The sequence below is a fragment of the Arachis hypogaea genome, chromosome 2, assembly GCF_003086295.3.
Source record: "Arachis hypogaea cultivar Tifrunner chromosome 2, arahy.Tifrunner.gnm2.J5K5, whole genome shotgun sequence".
Taxonomy (NCBI): domain Eukaryota; kingdom Viridiplantae; phylum Streptophyta; class Magnoliopsida; order Fabales; family Fabaceae; genus Arachis; species Arachis hypogaea.
The window spans coordinates 96,521,804-96,540,308 of record NC_092037.1 but is presented as its reverse complement, the minus strand read 5'-3'; the positions used below and the strand labels follow the sequence as shown (position 1 = coordinate 96,540,308).

Sequence of the window (18,505 nt, the reverse complement as noted above, 5' to 3'; positions counted from 1 at the left end):
AATGTGATAGTAAATTATATTTTTTTGCTTTGTATAATAAAAAATATGATATAAAATAATATAAATAAATTATTCTAATAATTTTGTTATATGCATTTAAAATATATTCATAAATAAAATATGTTATTTAAATAAATTTATCTAAAGATGTTATAATTTTAATATGATGCTTCTCATAATAAAATATTTAAAATTTTTGGGGGTGGGGGACAGGGGGGCAAGCCCACTACCCGCCCTCCTATATTCTTATGTCCGTCCCTGGTGTTTAACTCACCAATCCACTTAGACAATTTATCACAAGTTCAAATCCTCCCTTATGTCATAGTTTTCTGGGATAGATCCCTCAATAAGCCTTGTTAGATGAATGTAATCTTTATTAAGCTCCATAAACTATGACGCGATTAATATTAACTAAATTTATGTTCCATAAAACATAAATATAATTAATGAGACTTTCATCTACTAACCCTTCTTTTGTATTGAAAACAAAAATTAAGCACAAAAATTCAAAAGGGGATCTCTGAATTAAACTGAAACTCCCCACCTCTTAAGTTTTTTGAAAAGAAATGTTACATACTCTAACATCCATATTCATTGGTTGAAGCCTATGAATCTCAGCAACCTATGCAATCAGAGAATCACCATTCACAAAGACAAGGGACCTAATGGAGTATGACAACACCTTTTCCCACAGGCCATAGTCTTCATGGGACTGTGATGTTCAAGGTCTTGTAAGGGCTGAAGTCCAAAATTCTCCACTACTCCACCAAGATTCAAAGCTCCTACTTTATCCCAAAGGGAAAAAAGAAAGTTGTTAGTAAATCTTGCAGCACAGCAAACAACCTTATTCTGCATTGTCACCGGATCTACGATATGGCATGTATCTCTGATCCTTTGCAGCATTCCTTCTCCTCCTTTTCTCAACAAATGCTTCAAGTTTACCAGATGACTGAAAATAGTGTGTAATTAGTTAGGAGAAAAATAAAAATCATATAATGACATAATAGAAATGAGAACAGAGACATTTTGAAACACATTTACACGTACCTTGAGATCCTCGTACTTCTCAACAAGTCTTTGCTTTCGGATTTCAGCTGCAATATACAAGAGGAAAGGGGAACATCGACTTGATATCAGTTATCTTATCTGTTTATTTGATAAAATTCTTAAGTTTATTGCCAATATTGAACACCCAGTTGGATTTATAGGAAGGCTATTAAACCGAACTTGGTGGCCACAATAAATTAGATTGCTTTGAAATCACACTACATAGATATGGTACAAAATGATATAGTGTTACACAACTAATACAAATTGCAAGCATCATCACTATCAAGAATATTACCACTAACACCACTAATGCACTACTGGAAAGGGAATTCAGGTTACTTTAAGAGTCTATCCACTGAATCAGAATTACTTCTCTGTTCCAGATAAATACTCTGTATTATGGGATTAGCATGGACCTTAACTTACCTCAGAAAACCAGAAAAAATTAACATAAACAGAAATTTCATTTCCAACATATGGAGAGAAAGAGAGAAGGGAAAGGAAGAAGGAGAAGCATTACATTTCTTGAGATAAAATGGACGTTTTCCCTGCTTTGCTGCTTCTCGCTCCTTTTTCTTGTGTTTAGCCAAAATCTCTGCATCAATACGCTTGGCTGAATTGCCAGACCTCAACTGTTTATCCTGAAAACAAACGTACATGAGAGATCAAGTAAATCTACATGACATGCTTCAAAAGGCAAAAGACAAACTCCTAGAATGAGTACTTACAATCCAGGACATACGTTCTTCTATTTCATGGATTTTCTCAGGATTTTTGCATTTTTTCAATTCCTTCTTTAAAGCCTGTCATGCCCAGGTAATGTCATAAGAGGAAAGTCATAGAATAAGTCAAAAGACAATACAACCAGAATCAGGAAGACTACCTGTCTTTCAGAAGGAAGATCATTCTCGTATAAAAAATTATATCTCTTCCTAAACCTGCAAGTAGAAGTACATATATATTACTAGTGCCACAACGCTCCCGTTGAAGTAAACCAGAACTTTGCACATTTAGTAAAAAAACGAAAACATTATAAAACTTGAGTGGGAGGAACAAAATTTTCTCATGTAAAGCGTAAAGCAAGACTTCAATGTGAAAATTGCATTATTATATCCACTGCTTTAACTATTCTCAGTTCTTATTGTGACTCCATCATATGAGTGATCACAATATTGCAGTTCAAACACAAGGAATAGCACTTCAAGTTCTTGAATGCTAAACGCCAAAATGGTGATTGCTAAAAAGATTGCGTATGTAATATGTTAATACAATTTTACTAGACACATATAAAGCCGTAGAGAAAGAGCATGCATGTCATCATGTCTAGAAATGAACATACCCCTCAGAATCAAGCTTTCCACAGAGAGATTCAAATCGTGGATCACGTACAACCTGAACAACATTGACATTATAGGTAATTCGGCAAAAAATATCCAGATTCTGAAAGATCTTTAAATTTCATTGTGGCTTATCAACAGCAAATTATAAGTAAATCTGAAAACTTATAAATAAGTAAACTCACACCTTCTTAGGAGCTTGGATGACCTCTCTAAAAATAGAAACCGGCTTCTTGCTACTAGCTTCCATTGGCCTAGACAAGCACAGAGTCAGTCATTCCTATGTTTAACCAGATTGCTACATCAAGGCTTGTGTGTTTTAGAAGAAGCAGAATGGGCAAATTTATCAAGATAAATGAAAATAAAGTCCTTGAAATAATAATATTAGTCAAATTACCCCTTCAGTTAATAATATGTTAAAAGCATCTTTGAAACTGCTTTGCCTTGAAAAGAATCAGTACAGGCAACACTTCGTCAGCTATGCTCAGAAACAAAATTGTTAAGTTTTTCATCTTACAGCAATTTGGAAGATGAGAAAAATAACACAGTTCAATAACGTGTGCGGGTAAGGGTGCTACTTGATTGATATAATTCAACATTTTTGAAGGAGGAGAAAAAGGGGGGGGGGGGGGGGGTAAGCCCAAGCATCTTGGGGGAATAATGAAGCTAAAGCTACATTATAAAGACTGTTTTCCCCGAAGCTCCAACAAGTACACCGACAATTGCAAATAATATTATAGTACCTATTCTTGTTAGCCCTTTTTTGCTTTTTCTCTTCTTTGTGTTTCTGGAAAAATGAAAGTGTCCCATTTGAGCGTGCTCTCTGCAACTCCTCAAACGTTACATCAGCCAACTCCTTCTTTATCTCCTCCTCTTCTTCCTATAATAATCAAAATCAATGACACTTACTATCACCTTTATAATCACATCTTCCCCAAAACATTACAAAAGAACAAATGTATAGATTTAGAAGTTACCCACATCTTCTGAGGAACCAGAAGAAGAATATGAAGATTCGTCCCTCTCACTCTCCTCAGATTCAGTCTCGGCAAGAGACTGTGGCACTCTACTTTTGCCGTGTTTCTTCATTACAATGGATTTTGAATTCACAAGAGATTGATAGAGAATCGGTGGTGTGGTTCGAAGGCTATAGCTGCTGCTACCCGTGTGAGTTGTGAGAATAAACAGGACTGAAAAAGAAGAAAGCAAGGTTGTCAAGAACATGTTTTCACCAGGAGATGAAATTAAAATCCAAAAGACAGTACGGAATTAACAAATTTTCTAGCATTTAAAAAACCTAGAGTTTGTAAGTTCATAGATTGAGAGAGCGAACAGCAACATTCCAATACATCAACAAAGTACTATCTCAATTCACAACACTAAATCAACAAAGTTACTAGGTTGAAATTGATGAACTTGTAGCAAGTCAAATTTGAATAGAAGTTCGAATTATTAACAAATAACATTAGTAAATCAATTTATTAACCAAAAAACAATTATATGAAGCTTGGTGTTTCAGGCTGCATGAGAAAAACCCAAGGAGTGAAATAGTGAATGAACAAACTCACGAACCAAATCAGAAAAAAATAAAAAATCGCAAAGGTGCTACCTTCTCAGGCGATAGCGAAGATGCGATGAGGACTAACAGAGATGGCGAGATGCAACGCCCCTATTTTTCTGGTGGCCGGAGAGTGGAGGAGTGGCGGCTACAATGGCAGAGTGTGGGTGGAAAACCTTAACCCTTGCCTCTCTTTCGAATTGGGGTTGATAACTAAGCAGCAGGTTAATAAGGGGGTATTTTGGGATTTTCACTAATTTGTGGTATTTAATATTTTTTGCACAATTATCTAATGAATTTAATTTTTATTTTTTAAATAATCATTTACATAGTTAAAAAAAAGGCTTGTTTTAACTAACATGATAATATATAACTGAATTTATTATTTACATATAAAATTCGTTTACAATATCAAAATTAAATTTATAATTAAAAAATTTAAAACCAACAATATCATATTTTATTAAAAACTACCTAACAAGTAAAAATATAAGCAATGTAAATTTATATAGCTTATCAAATTATCAGGTCTTATATTGACAAATTACAAAAGAATTATTCAGTTATTAATTATTATTTATTTATTATATTAGGATAAAGCCGAAAATGCTTATTTTAAATTTTACATTCAAAATATGTTAAATTCATAAATTGTAAACAAAAGTATATGTTAACATGTAAATATTTATGTACTGTAGTGAAAATCAACCAATAAAATTGTGAAAGAAAATGAAAATAGTATAAAATTGAGTAAGAAGCTGAGGAAATTTGGTGGCAAAAGAGTAAAGAGCACAATGCAGTTGACGCACCAAACGAACCGAACCAGCATCCGTTATATTCCGTTTCTGAAAGTGATATGTTTTCATATTTGACTGAGCAAACCACACAGCCTTTGCCAATAAGCTTCATTACTCTCGCGCCATATTCGCGCCTTCTCTCTCTCTCTTCTCTCTCTCCGCCATTTCCATTCTCGTTCCGATCGAATCCTCTCTCTCTCTCTCTCTCTCTCTCTCTCTCTCTCTCTCTCTCTCTCAGCTCACGATCGCGTTCGCTGGGTTCTTCTCCAAGGTAACGCACATTCCGATCACTCCTTTTTTTTTCTCTTCCTCTTTCCTCTGTTTTTATTATTTATGTTATTTTAATTTTTCACGTGCTCGAATCAATGCTGATTTCGAATATAAGAGTTACAATGAGAATGCGTGAAATGTGTGAAATCCGTTTCTTTGATCTGTTTTCTCGCAATGTGAAATGCGATGATTGAAGCCGATTTCATTTTCTGGATTTCGTCGGCTGGTAACTTATTATTGTTATTGTTGCTGTTGTTGTTGTTTAATTTAGAATTTCGCGTGCTTAATCACTATGAGGATTGAAGAATGTTTTCAAGAGTTTACTGAAACTACAGCATTCCATGGATTTCGATGTTCGATGGAAGTGGTCTTGTGTGTGCGCGCACGTGCGCTTTGTTTAGAATTTTAATGGCTAAGGTAGTTGGTGTTCAATCGAAGTGGTGTTTTATTTGAGATTTTTAGCTAATTTATAGTAAAAGTGGTTAATTATAAGTAACGTGTTGATGTGTTAATGGTTAATTTAGTCGGTGTTCTTCTTCTTATTACTTGGTAGTCTTAACTGGTTTACTATTTGCGAATGGATTTTTAAACGGTAAAGGTAGTTAATTACTGAGCAAAGTGCATGTATGCTCTGCTTAGTCAAAACATTTATATTATGGTCCTTTGATATCGGTTTTTAATTTTATTATTAAGCGAATCTATTTATTTGTTCTGTTGATTGCAGGTGGATTGGGCTTTCTTTTACTTGAATGAATATTTATTGGCTTCTTCAAAAATAGTATGATGGAAGAAGAGGATGAATCGAAAGAGATAAAAACATCCGGTATTGAATTAGATAGTGGTGGGGTAGTAGATGGTAGTGTGATGCAATCTGGTAAGAGTAATCAGAAAGAAAATCTAAGTGTTGGCAGTGGCGTTGAGGATGAACATGAAGTTGAAAAACAAGGACGTGGAGTTGATTTTGCAACATCACTTGTGGATGAGAGTCAGTTTGAGCAAGTGTATTTGAAAGATCAAGAGAAGAATAATGAGTATGCATATTCAAAACAACCGTCAGGTCTAGATGATGTACAGCAACCAGTTGATGGAAATGCAGAGGATTTTCAATATCCGTCTGGGACGTATTCGACAGGGTATTCTTCTCCAGTTGCTGACATGCAACATTATCCATTTAGTCCAGAGGCAGAGGAACATTTTGGTCAGTCTGCCTCATCAACTGGTTTAAATACACCTGGATTTTCTCCTGTTCGTTCTCCATCAAAGCCAAGACAAAAAAATGCCGTGCCAAATGTGTCTGCAGAGTTATTGCATTTAGTTGATTCAGCTATCATGGGGAAACCAGAAAGTATGGAAAAGCTAAAGAACATTGCAAGCGGTGTAGAAATTTTAGGGAATGGCGAGGAGATGGAGAACGTTGCTTTCTTAATAGTAGATTCACTTCTTGCAACAATGGGTGGAGTTGAAAGTTTTGATGAGGATGGTGCTAACAATCCTCCTAGTGTAATGCTGAACTCTCGGGCTGCCATCGTGTCGGGCGAACTTATTCCCTGGCTTCCTTATGTAGGTGATTCTGACGCTGTCATGTCACCTAGGACACGAATGGTGAGGGGACTACTTGCCATATTACGTGCTTGCACTAGAAATAGAGCAATGTGCTCAATGGCTGGTCTATTAGCAGTACTGTTGAGAACAGCAGAAAAGATTTTTACTGTGGATGTTGGCTTAAATGGGCAAATAAGGTGGGACGGAACTCCCTTGTGCCACTGCATACAGTACTTGGCTGGGCATTCTCTTAGTGTTCGTGATCTTCATAGATGGTTCCAAATCATCACAAGAACCCTTACCACGATATGGGCTCCACGCTTAATGATTGCAATGGAGAAAGCAATGAATGAAAAGGAGTCAAGTGGACCAGCTTGCACGTTTGAGTTCGATGGTGAAAGTTCTGGTTTGCTTGGTCCAGGTGAGAAAAGCTGGCCATTTATCAATGGGTATGCATTTGCAACATGGATCTACATTGAATCATTTGCCGACGCATTAAATACTGCCACAGTTGCGGCTGCAATCGCTGCTGCGGCAGCAGCTAAGTCTGGTAGATCATCAGCTATGTCAGCTGCAGCTGCAGCTAGTGCACTTGCTGGTGAAGGTACAGCACACATGCCTCGCTTATTTAGTTTTTTATCTTCTGATAATCAGGGGATAGAGGCTTATTTTCATGCACAATTTCTGGTTGTTGAAACTGGTATCGGAAAGGGAAAGAGATCTGCTTTGCATTTTACATATGCATTCAAACCACAGTGCTGGTACTTCATTGGTGTTGAACATATAGGCAAGCATGGAATCATTGGGAATGCAGAAAGCGAAGTGAGGTTATACGTAGATGGGTCTTTATATGAAAGTCGTCCATTTGAGTTCCCTAAGATTTCCAAGCCCCTTGCATTTTGCTGCATAGGAACTAACCCTCCTCCTACTATGGCTGGTTTGCAACGCCGTCGTCGTCAGTGTCCTTTGTTTGCGGAGATGGGCCCGGTTTACATCTTTAAAGATCCAATTGGCCAAGAAAAAATGGCACGTTTGGCTTCTAGAGGAGGTGATATAGTGCCTTCGTTTGGTAATGCAGCAGGGATTCCATGGCTTGCAACAAATGCCCATGTGCAAAGCAAGGCAGAAGAAAGTGTTCTATTGGATGCAGAAGTCGGAGGTTTCATTCACCTGCTCTACCATCCTAGTTTGCTTAGTGGGCGTTTCTGTCCAGATGCTTCACCTCCAGGTGCTGCAGGTTAGGTTATTTCTGTCTTGATCTTATGATAACATGTAAATTGTTATGCTACTGCATAAGTATCGTGTCAGATTTTCATGCAAAATGGCCCCGGATCCTAATAAATAAATAATCCTTTGAAATGTTGTTTTCTAGACTTATAAGATGGATTCTCCCCTTATTTTTTAATAACTTTTTGGATTGCAACATTCTAAACGTATCTAGGTTTTTTATCTGAGTGAAAACCATTTATTTTGCTATTTAAACTGGCTCCTTTCTAGTGTAATTCTTCTTCATTGTTAATTTATTTTTCTAACGTCCAGGTTATTTCCCCCATTATTCTTGATAAATATTAATCAACAGCTACTTGTATTTTGAAAAAGGAACTTGCATTCAGTAATCTATCCATTGAAACAAAATTAGGTTACATTTTCTTTCAAGAAACAAAATTGGAGCTGATGCATCTCCCTTGTGAGTTTCTTTTTTCTTATTTTGTGTGTGTGAGAGAGAGAGAGGTTCATTTTGATAGTAATCGGTTTCTTTAGTCCTCTCTTGTCTTTTAGCTTATTGATAAACTGTTGAATATATAACCATTTATTTTCCTAGAGTTCATTCTGGTCCTTTTTCTGCTAACTAATGTTAAATTTCAACATAAAATAAAGGTGGCTAGTAAGTGTCCTTGATTCAAGTCTTATGGGCTCCAGCCCAGCTGGTGTATAGATATAAAACCTTTTATATTCCTTTACTTAGGCTTTTTTAGGAGAGGTGTTTTATGATGCAAACTATAAATTAAGCTTAAGCTGGTATATTTTATGCATCATTCCTTTTTGGTATCTTTCCTGTTAGTTTATAGTCATAGTTCTTAAAACCTATTCCCTTTTGCTAAAAGCTGGTTCTCTTCATATGTTCCTAGTTTTGACATGATTATATTTACTATTACAACATGACAAAATTAATTTTGAGAGTTGAGTCATGACACAATGGTGAGGTTCTGCCTTGTGACTTAAAGCTGACCAGATCATTGCCTAAAAATGGCATCTCTGCTTTCTGGTTTTTTTATTTTTATTTTTTTTGTGTGTATGTGTGTGTGTATGTTGGGGATTGTGGGTGGAAGGCAGCATATGTCTAGCCTCCCCAAACTCCACCAGCTAGGAGCACATACACAAAGCCACCCGGTCTTTTAACACGATAAAATTTATTTTATTCAGCAAGGTTTTAAAAATATGTTGAATTATCTTGTTATGGTTCTTTTGTCATGATTCAGGATTGCTCCGACGTCCAGCTGAGGTTCTTGGGCAAGTCCATGTTGCTACACGGATGAGGCCTGTTGATGCTTTGTGGGCATTGGCTTATGGTGGTCCACTGTCTTTGCTTCCCTTGGCTATAAGCAATTTACGTGAGGATACTCTAGAACCAAAGCAAGGGAATTTTTCTGTATCTGTAGCCACCACGTCTCTTGCTGGTCCTATATTTAGAATTATATCCACAGCTATTAAATATCCAAAGAATAATGAGGAGTTATCTCGTGGTAGAGGGCCTGAGGTTCTTTCAAAAATTTTGAACTATCTTCTCCAAACAATATCTTCCTTTGATGTTGAGAAGAGTGATGGTGTAAGAGATGAGGAACTTGTTGCAGCTGTTGTCTCACTTTGTCAATCTCAGAACATTAACCATCCACTTAAAGTGCAGCTCTTCACTACGCTGCTATTAGACTTAAAAATTTGGAGCTTGTGTAGTTATGGAATACAAAAGAAGCTTCTATCATCACTTGCTGACATGGTTTTCACTGAGTCAACAGTGATGCGGGATGCCAATGCCATTCAGATGCTTCTTGATGGGTGCAGAAAATGCTATTGGATTATTCCTGAAAAGGATTCAGTAAATACCTTTTCCCTAACTGGAACAAGACCAGTTGGTGAAATCAATGCTTTGGTCGATGAGCTCTTAGTGGTAATTGAACTTCTAATAGTAGCAGCATCTCCTTCTTTTGCATCAGATGATGTCCGATGTTTACTTGGATTCTTGGTTGACAGTCCACAACCCAGTCAGGTAAGTGGTCCATGAAATGCGTTTTATCTCTTCCTTTTTGAGGGTTGATCGAAAGAATTGTTTGGCAAGATGCTGACATGAAGCACAATAAACAATAACATTATAAACTGCATATCTTCTTCTAATAGAATATCTATATGACTATATGTCATGTTTCTTCTTGGGCAGTCTTGAACAAACTTTGTGGTGAATGTTGATTGAACACAGTAAGAACAAATATGATTATGAACAATCATATTTGGGGGAAAGTTGAGGTACAGAGGCAGAAATTATGTAACCTTCTTGAAGGAGGTTTAGTCATGTGAGGAAAAACCAATAGATGCTTTGGCATGAAAAGATGGATCAATTTTACGAGCAAAAGGGATAGAGAAAGTTGATAGAAACTTTATGAGAAAGCCTTAAAAGTTGATATAAATTTTATCTGTTGATAGAGGTAAATGGAGCCAGTTGTTGTTTCACAAATTTATAACTGGCTCCTTTTAGCTATAGCTTCTATCTTGCACAAGGCTTTTTGTTTCATAGGGGATGGTAAACCCCAGCAGATGTATTGTACTATCCGCAAAATCTCTCTGTAATCCACATAGCACCTCATGTCTTAGTTTCATGACCATTGAAATAGGAAAATACCCACCTTTCTGGCTTAAGTGATAATCTATAATCTTCTGTGCATTGTATTAGATTGAGTAATTGAGTACTAGTAATATGCATCATTTGCTTATTGGTTATCTCATCTAAAACAGCTTATTTTGAAATTGAGATATCTAAGATGAACTTACAAATGCTAGTTTTGTTTTTAATAATATATCTATCAGTTCTAAAAATTATATATATATATATATATATATATATATATATATATAGAGAGAGAGAGAGAGAGAGAGAGAGAGAGAGAGAGAGAGAGAGAGAGAGAGATATACACACACAGACACACACTTATTGGTTTCTTTTTTTTTTTCAGATTGCTAGAATGTTGCATCTCTTCTACAGGTTAGTTGTGCAACCAAATAAATCTAGAGCTCAAACATTTGCAGAGGCATTCCTAGCGTCTGGTGGTATTGAAACGCTGCTTGTCCTTCTCCAAAGGGAAGCTAAAGCTGGAGACAATGATGTCTTGGAATCAATGTCAAAGCATTCTGATCTTTCAAAACCTGAGACTAACAGTAGAACTGAAACCAGAGAAAGATGTCAGTATGATGAAGCATTTGAGGAGAAAAGTGAATACGTTTTACAAGACAATGACCAAGGTTCTCAATTTGTTGATAGTGGAAGTTATCTTGATGATCCTGGTTCTCCTGATGCGAATAGTGAAAGGATGGCATTAACCTCTGAACTTTCGTCTGACAAGAACTTGGGAGGCATAAGTCTATCTATTAGTGCCGACAGTGCTAGAAAAAATGTTTACAATGTTGATAAAAGTGATGGCATTGTTGTTCGAATAATAGGTCTCTTGGGTGCTTTAGTAGCTTCTGGGCATTTGAAGTTTGATTGCCCTGCTGGTCCAGATACATCAAGCAATCTTTTGGGTGTTGGACTAGATGAAGGAGGTTGTACTATGTTTGATGATAAAGTTTCTCTTCTTCTTTATGCCTTACAGAAGGCTTTTCAAGCTGCACCCAACAGGCTAATGACTAACAATGTTTACACAGCCTTATTGGCTGCCTCGGTATGACAAACTCTCTCTCCATCTTGTCTGTAATCCTTATCTTTAGAAATGCACAGATCAATATGAGAATTAGTTCTTTAAAGTTGCAAAAATGGCGATGGACTTTTCATTTATGTTTATTGTTTTATTATTATTTGAAAGTGCTACTTGATGCATCACTGGATGCATCTTGGTGTTGAAGATTCCCATGATTATTGTATGCCAACCTAATGTGATAAAACAATAGTACCAGTGAAGATATTTTGGATTCCCCATTTCTCAACATTTGCTTAATTTTTGACAATCCAAACAGCTCATTTACTATTTGTTTGAATATTTGTCAGGATGACACTTTCGGTGACACATTCTCTATTCAAATTATATCATCTTGATCTTTCCCATTTCATCTACCACTTTTCTGTTAGTTGTCATGCAATTTTCATGACCATTTTTCTATGTCTAACGTTTCTTTTTCTCTCAGTAAAAGTGAAACTTGTTAACTTGAAGAGTGACGAAAACACTCTTGCCAATCAGACAATTTCCCTATCACTATATTCGAATCATAAAACTAAGCCTTCAAGTCCTGTAATCTCTATTGGGCAAAAACCCTTTGATAAATGTCATTAGTTAGCCATGGTGTTCCTTCTCACTAGCTGATCTTTCTTATTCCATGTTTCTTTTGGTCATCCTTCTTTCCATTTCAGTTAAATGCTTCTTCAACTGAGGATGGACTGAATTTCTCTGATTCTGGTCACCGCTTCAAGCATTCACAACTTCTATTGGTGCTTTTGCATTCCCTTCCATTTGCGCCAAGGCCTCTGCAGAGAAGAGTACTTCAGGTATTGGCTTACCATTTTTTTCTTACATCATTATATGTCTAGTATTTGTACATTGTATCTTATTCTATTGTTTTGTGAGGTCCTTTTAGTATCATATTTTTGCACTTGCTTCTTTGATCCATTTGATTTGATGGATAGACTTGCTTATTTTATTGTTTTGTTATTTGATGCATTAGAATCTTATGCTACATATTTTCTTTTTCATTGATTATTATTCTTTCCTTTAAGTTTTTCATTTCCTAATCTCAGAGATTAAACATGCAATTCATTCTATATGCCTACCAAAGTTCCTTCATAGGCAGCCTGAGCCTGGTAAAATGCTTAAAACCAAAGTTAAGCAATTTACATTACTTTAAGGTACTTGGAACAGTAATTATATCAAGATGTATTTCGCTGAAACGAAAAATGGTTTCATAGCTTCTTCATGGTGTGCGGTACATGGGACAACAGCAAACATGCTAGAGTACTTGTGAAAGGAGAATATCCAAGAAACTTTTTTTTTTATGCCTTATACTTTTCTATGTGGCTTTGTGAAAGGAGAATATCATGTTTTCCTTGTTACTTCTAGTCACTTCTTGTGGTATATTTTTGTATATTATGCTTTTCGTCATTCTATCTCTCCATTACATTGTACTAGAATTAAGGATTCCAATTCTGGAAAACTTGTTTTATACCATCCAGTTTTTTTGAGCTGCTTGTTTGTGTATGATTTCAGGATGTTCTATTTTTGGCTTGCAGTCATCCAGAAAACAGAACCAATCTGACAAATATGGAGGAATGGCCAGAATGGATTTTAGAGGTCCTAATATCAAACCATGAGGTAACACCACACATACACACATACACATTTTTCACAACTCTAAGAATTGCCAGTGAATGAGAAGTTTATTGACTGTTACTATCCCACTACAACATGGTAGCAAAAAAGGAAACATTTGCGCGTGCACACATTTTTCACACTCTTAAACTTTGACAATGCTAAAAGTTGCCATGTGAATGAGAAGTTTAATGATTGTCAGTGTTCCACAACAACAGGATTGGAAGAAAAGGAAAAAGCACTGGGTTCGAATAGTTAGAAATAATTGTGAATCTATGTATTGATTTATGCTGTAATTCATATGTGATGTCATTTATGTACTTACATAGTTTGGTTTGACAGGTGGGTTCAAGCAAATCATCTGATCATACAAGCCCAAGAGACATAGAGGACCTTATACATAACTTCCTTATGACCTTACTAGAACATTCGATGCGCCAAAAAGATGGATGGAAGGTTGATTTTGTTTAGATCATTACTTCCTTTTAAATATACTGCTTGTCATTGCTGATACCCATGATCCACTTTTTAGATCTCTTGGTTAGCTTTTTTTCGTGCCTTTAATGTATTAGTTCTTGGTTCTTTGGCTGGAGCTGTAACAGTTGAACGTCAAAATATTAGATGATATAATACTTGAATGTGAAATGGATTTCGAAAATAACTTTCTGGTTCAGTGTAGTTTCATTGGTCATTTGGTAGAGATTTACAGGTTCATATCACCTTGTGATATAAGGTTTGGTTGTTGGAATGCTAAAATGCTGTGGAATATCTTATTCACCTCTTAGCAATATATGTCTGTTGGAGTTCTCCAATGTTATTAACTCCCTAATTTGATCATTTTAACTTACTATTAGATAGATGTTTTTTAAACTTGTATGGTTGCTTGTATTATCTACTTCATTAATACTGTTTAGTGCTGCTAAAATTTTGTATAGGATATTGAAGCAACAATTCATTGTGCTGAATGGCTTTGTATTGTGGGTGGATCTAGCACAGGAGAACATAGGATGAGGTAAGGCACCCACTATGAGTTTCATAAAATAAGAATGCATCATGATTTTCCTGAAACATCATACTATATTTGAAAACCTTAGTTGTGTAGAATTAATTTTGAATGATAATGTTACCCCACTTCATTGATGTTGTTTGTAAGTGAAACTTATATGAAAATTGTCATAGATGTCAAAATTAAGGCATATGAACATTGTCTCCTGTGGTGCATGTAATATCACTCAAGTGTTGAACCTAAGAATTTAAGTTCTTCCTTACATTGTTGTTACTCTCCTCTTTTATTTTCTACAAATGCAAGAATAGCTATGTATGTTGTGGAATTGTGAGGGTAGTCTCAAGATCACTTGAACAAAAGATATGCTAATCTACTAACATGAATTGGTCAAGGTGGTAGGTGCTTTAGTCCCATAACTAGATGTCCCAGATTCTAGCCCTAGGAATGGAAAAATCCTCATCGGTAAACCTCTACCCCCTTCCTCCTCAGACCTAGCTTGGAGTGGGCCAGGTTAATCAGATTCTTGGTAATAAGACTCAGATGCAAGTGGTTCCATTAAGATCAAATAAAGAAGGAATGCTGATCTGAAGAATATTTGGTTTGATTCAAGTTAAACCAATGATTGAGTAGGGTCTAAAACTAAATAGAAGTTACAAAAACTAGATGAGGAAATGTGAAAAGCAGTAGGAATACGTGTTCCACAGTTATTTACAAAATACCTAAAGAATACTTCTTGGCATCTTTCGGATTATAGTTTCTAATCCCAAATTCATGTTGGGATTCAGGGTGAGCAAATTTGATCTTACCCAAAATTACATGTTTCGCAGAGTAAGACCATGGTTGTGTGGTGTTTGATAATGATTTGAGGGTATCATGGCCTGGTTATGAGTAGATGTGAAAAAGGTTGCTATTCTTAAGTTCAACATGGTATGTTGAGACAGGCTGGTATGTTTAAGGTAGGCTTGAACAATTGTCATAAGTAGTATTTATAAAATTGGGATCATTGTTAAGGACCAAATCTGCTAAAAGCTTAAATTGTAAGGTGAAGCTTATGAATAGTTAAACATTTCAGACATTCGCTCATCCTAGAGCCTTTTGAGCTTGAGGCATGAACAAATGCAGCAAGGATTGAATACTAACACTAGTCTAAGAAACTTTGAAGCCATGTCAACCACCAGTTGTCCTTAAAGTTGTAGAAGAGAAAATTCATGAATGGTTTTAAATGATGATATGCCATTATCTGAAGTTTAGCTGAAATGTGCTTCTGTGCTTTATGTGCTTCATTTAACTATTTTTCTCTTGGAATACACAATTATGATATTGGTTAGCTTTACATAGAAGACTTTTGTGAACTTTTTTTTTCTACCAAAAAGTTTCCAATGACTACACTTTTTCGAATAGAAAAAAAAGGTCCTAATGTATATTATCACTATTCTTGAATGTCTTGAAGGCGTGAGGAAGCATTGCCTATATTCAAGAGGAGACTTTTAGGTGCCTTGTTGGAGTTTTCTGCTCAAGAATTGCAGGTTCAGGTACATTGGTTTTTGTCAATGATCTTCTTTTCAAACATTTTATTTATGGCATGTAGGCAAATTATATCCTTTTGTCTTCTGATTCTATTTTCCTCATCAATCATTTTGGTTCCGAATGTCCATGCTTATCTAAAAATAAATAGCTTCACTCATAGTTAAGCACACCTAGTTAGTGTTTGAAAATGGTTTCTGGGATACAAATATAGAGATAATGAGACACTAGTGATGGATACAAAGACAAATGTATTTGTTAATAATTTTAACATTTAGGGATAAAACAGAAAAACAAAATGTAAAAAAATTTCCATTTCAGTGTCCTGTCTCCACTATCTCCACTTGTTGGGAGAATGGCAAGATTTTATTGTCTTTAAATTTGTGTCCCAGAGACAGATTCCAAACACTACCTTAGAAATAAAATCTGTACATACAAGAATAATTGCAGATACACATACTTACCCACTTATTTTTTTTTTTTTATGAAAAGAGTGGAAGGAAACAACAATTAAAGTTTTTGCATTCATATTTTCCTGAATGCAGACTCACACTATTGCTGCAGCTGCTGCTGGCGTTGCAGCTGAGGGTTTGTCTCCAGATCTCGCTAAGGTGGAGGCTGAGAATGCAGCTTACCTGTCAGTGGCATTAGTAGAGAATGCTATTGTGATACTTATGCTTGTTGAGGATCATTTAAGGTTACAGAGCAAACAGTTTACTTTACGTGCCACAGATGTCTCTCCATCTCCCCTTTCTCTTTTTTTTCCAGCCCAGGATAACTCACCGTCATTGTCAGTAACTGGAGAATCAACAGAAGTTATGGGTGATCGCACATCGTCCTCTAGTAATTCTGGGGCAGTCTCTCTAGATGTATGTCTGCTAAAATTTAAACTTAGGCATTCATGGTAGAAGTCATAAATTGATAGGGTTCTATACTGCTTATAGTTTTGCCTTCCATTCATGAATTCATGCAATGGTAGCATGCCATTTTTTACTTTGCACACCTTTTGTTTTTCTTTTCTGGAAAATATTTATTAAGCAAGCATCCTATACACTACCTCTATCCAAAATTAACTGTCCAGTTATAAATGCTCTCACTAATTAATGAAATGATCGGAAAAACACTAGTTTTATTGAAAGGATTTAGCTAACTTGTGCCCTGAGGGCACATTTTAAAAATATAATAATAGAATCTTTTTAATGTTTTTGATGTATTCAATGCATTGGAAATATAAAAACGTTTATTTTTTCAAGAACTTTTATAAAAAATTTCCTTTTATAGTGTTTTTAACCTATGCCTTTAGGGCACATTTTAGCAAAACCCTTATTGAAACTTAATATTATTACTCTCCTCTCTCTCTCTGTGTTTCTCTCCTTTGCTAATCTCATTTAGTAAAGACAGGATGAAAAAAAAAAAATCTCTCTAAAGTACATCAACAGGACAGTAATTTGTGGAAGGAAAAAAAAATCCTTCTATACAGGATAGGAAATTTTTGGTTGAGGTAGTAACTTAGATTTGTTTTTGCATAATGCTTTCCTTTGAATAGTCCATTTTTCTTTCTCTTTTCTCTTTGTTTTGCATGTTTATCTCAATATTGTTCAAGCATTCATGTTGTCCACTATTCTAGGTCCTTGCTTCGATGGCTGATGCAAATGGTCAAATATCCACTTCCGTGATGGAAAGGCTTGCTGCTGCTGCTGCTGCTGAGCCTTATGAATCTGTTTCTTGTGCTTTTGTATCCTATGGGTCCTGCGCTAAGGATTTAGCTAATGGCTGGAAATTTCGGAGCCGTTTGTGGTATGGCGTCGGCCTTCCTTCAAGGGAACTCCACTTGGTGGTGGTGCAGGAGGATGGGAAATTTGGAAGTCAGCTTTGGAGAAAGATGGCAATGGCAACTGGGTTGAGCTTCCTCTGGTGAAGAAGTCTATGGCAATGCTCCAAGCATTGTTGCTAGATGAGTCCGGCCTTGGTGGCGGTCTTGGAATTGGCGGAGGGTCAGGCACTGGGATGGGAGCAATGGCTGCATTGTACCAGCTATTAGACAGTGACCAACCATTCTTTTGCATGCTCCGGATGGTTCTTCTATCAATGAGGGAAGAAGATGATGGGGGAGAACATATGCTGATGAAGACTTCAACAATTGAGGATGCAATCTCTGAAGGAAGGAAACAAAACTCGACACTTTTGTGGAGGTAATGCTATCATTGCTATCTAATACCATTTCCAGCACATGTTTTAATCATGAATGGTTTATTGATCTGGATTAAATTTGGCTATAATTGGTATAATTCTATACAGCACCATAATATTGACATTTGCTCATTTTTCCTTCCTCTCTGTAGCTAGTGCTTAAGATGTTCCCTCTTTATGCTACATTTTTTTCATTTCAATATAGTTATTCAATCTCAGCGCGGGTGCACGCACACACACACACCCCACGCAACACACAGTAAACTAAAGCAAAATGGAATGGACCATGATCTTGTCTAGTTATCCCTAATCTTGTCTTATTTATTACTAACACACACTATGCATGTGCATGCAACACACAGTAAACTAAAGCAAAATGGAATGGACCATGATCTTGTCTTATTTATCCCCAAATCTTGTCTTATTTATTTGTCTTGTAATTTGAACAGTGTCCTCTCTCCAGTTCTGAACATGCCAATTTCTGAGTTTAAAAGACAAAGAGTGTTGGTAGCATGCTGTTTACTTTATTCTGAGGTTAGTATTTTTCAGCCTTTAACATTTTTATTCTTGCTTAATATGTTAGGCTGTTATCAAAGTATGTGTCGTTTTTTGTATTTGTCAAACCATGTAGTTACCTATAAAATTTGTGTACATGACCATCTGTCAGA

At 36.0% G+C, this 18,505-nt stretch overlaps 2 protein-coding genes across 2 annotated transcripts in view; one reads left to right on the top strand and one right to left on the bottom strand.

Moving 5' to 3' along the window:
• Nucleotides 1-458: 458 nt before the first annotated feature.
• Nucleotides 459-4,188, bottom strand: LOC112754124 (uncharacterized). Its single transcript, XM_025801716.3, has 10 exons — nt 3,997-4,188; nt 3,369-3,577; nt 3,131-3,267; nt 2,575-2,641; nt 2,390-2,442; nt 1,934-1,988; nt 1,779-1,853; nt 1,571-1,691; nt 1,048-1,094; nt 459-949 (listed from the first exon to the last, which is right to left on the bottom strand). Exons 2-10 carry the CDS (start codon nt 3,474-3,476, stop codon nt 845-847), a joined length of 768 nt encoding a protein of 255 aa, XP_025657501.1. The 5' UTR covers nt 3,477-3,577; nt 3,997-4,188; the 3' UTR covers nt 459-844.
• Nucleotides 4,189-4,715: 527 nt separating this feature from the next.
• Nucleotides 4,716-18,505, top strand: part of LOC112754114 (BEACH domain-containing protein C2) — a 27,819-nt gene continuing 14,029 nt past the window's right edge. Inside the window, exons 1-10 of the mRNA XM_025801705.3 lie at nt 4,716-5,013; nt 5,737-7,791; nt 9,035-9,819; nt 10,778-11,482; nt 12,166-12,300; nt 13,016-13,120; nt 13,460-13,573; nt 14,053-14,129; nt 15,574-15,655; nt 16,193-16,516. Of these exons, the coding sequence (XP_025657490.1) occupies nt 5,793-7,791; nt 9,035-9,819; nt 10,778-11,482; nt 12,166-12,300; nt 13,016-13,120; nt 13,460-13,573; nt 14,053-14,129; nt 15,574-15,655; nt 16,193-16,516 (4,326 nt within the window). The 5' untranslated portion in view covers nt 4,716-5,013; nt 5,737-5,792. The remainder of the gene's footprint in view (nt 5,014-5,736; nt 7,792-9,034; nt 9,820-10,777; nt 11,483-12,165; nt 12,301-13,015; nt 13,121-13,459; nt 13,574-14,052; nt 14,130-15,573; nt 15,656-16,192; nt 16,517-18,505) is intronic.

Bases quoted from the DNA above. Each gene is read 5' to 3' on its own strand.
- LOC112754124 (XM_025801716.3), bottom strand. From the start codon at position 3,476: ATGAAGAAACACGGCAAAAGTAGAGTGCCACAGTCTCTTGCCGAGACT. The intron at 1,989-2,389 runs GTATGTTCATTT...TTCTACTTGCAG, and splicing joins GGAAAGCTTGATTCTGAGGG to GTTTAGGAAGAGATATAATT. The intron at 1,854-1,933 runs GTAGTCTTCCTG...TGGGCATGACAG, and splicing joins ATCTTCCTTCTGAAAGACAG to GCTTTAAAGAAGGAATTGAA.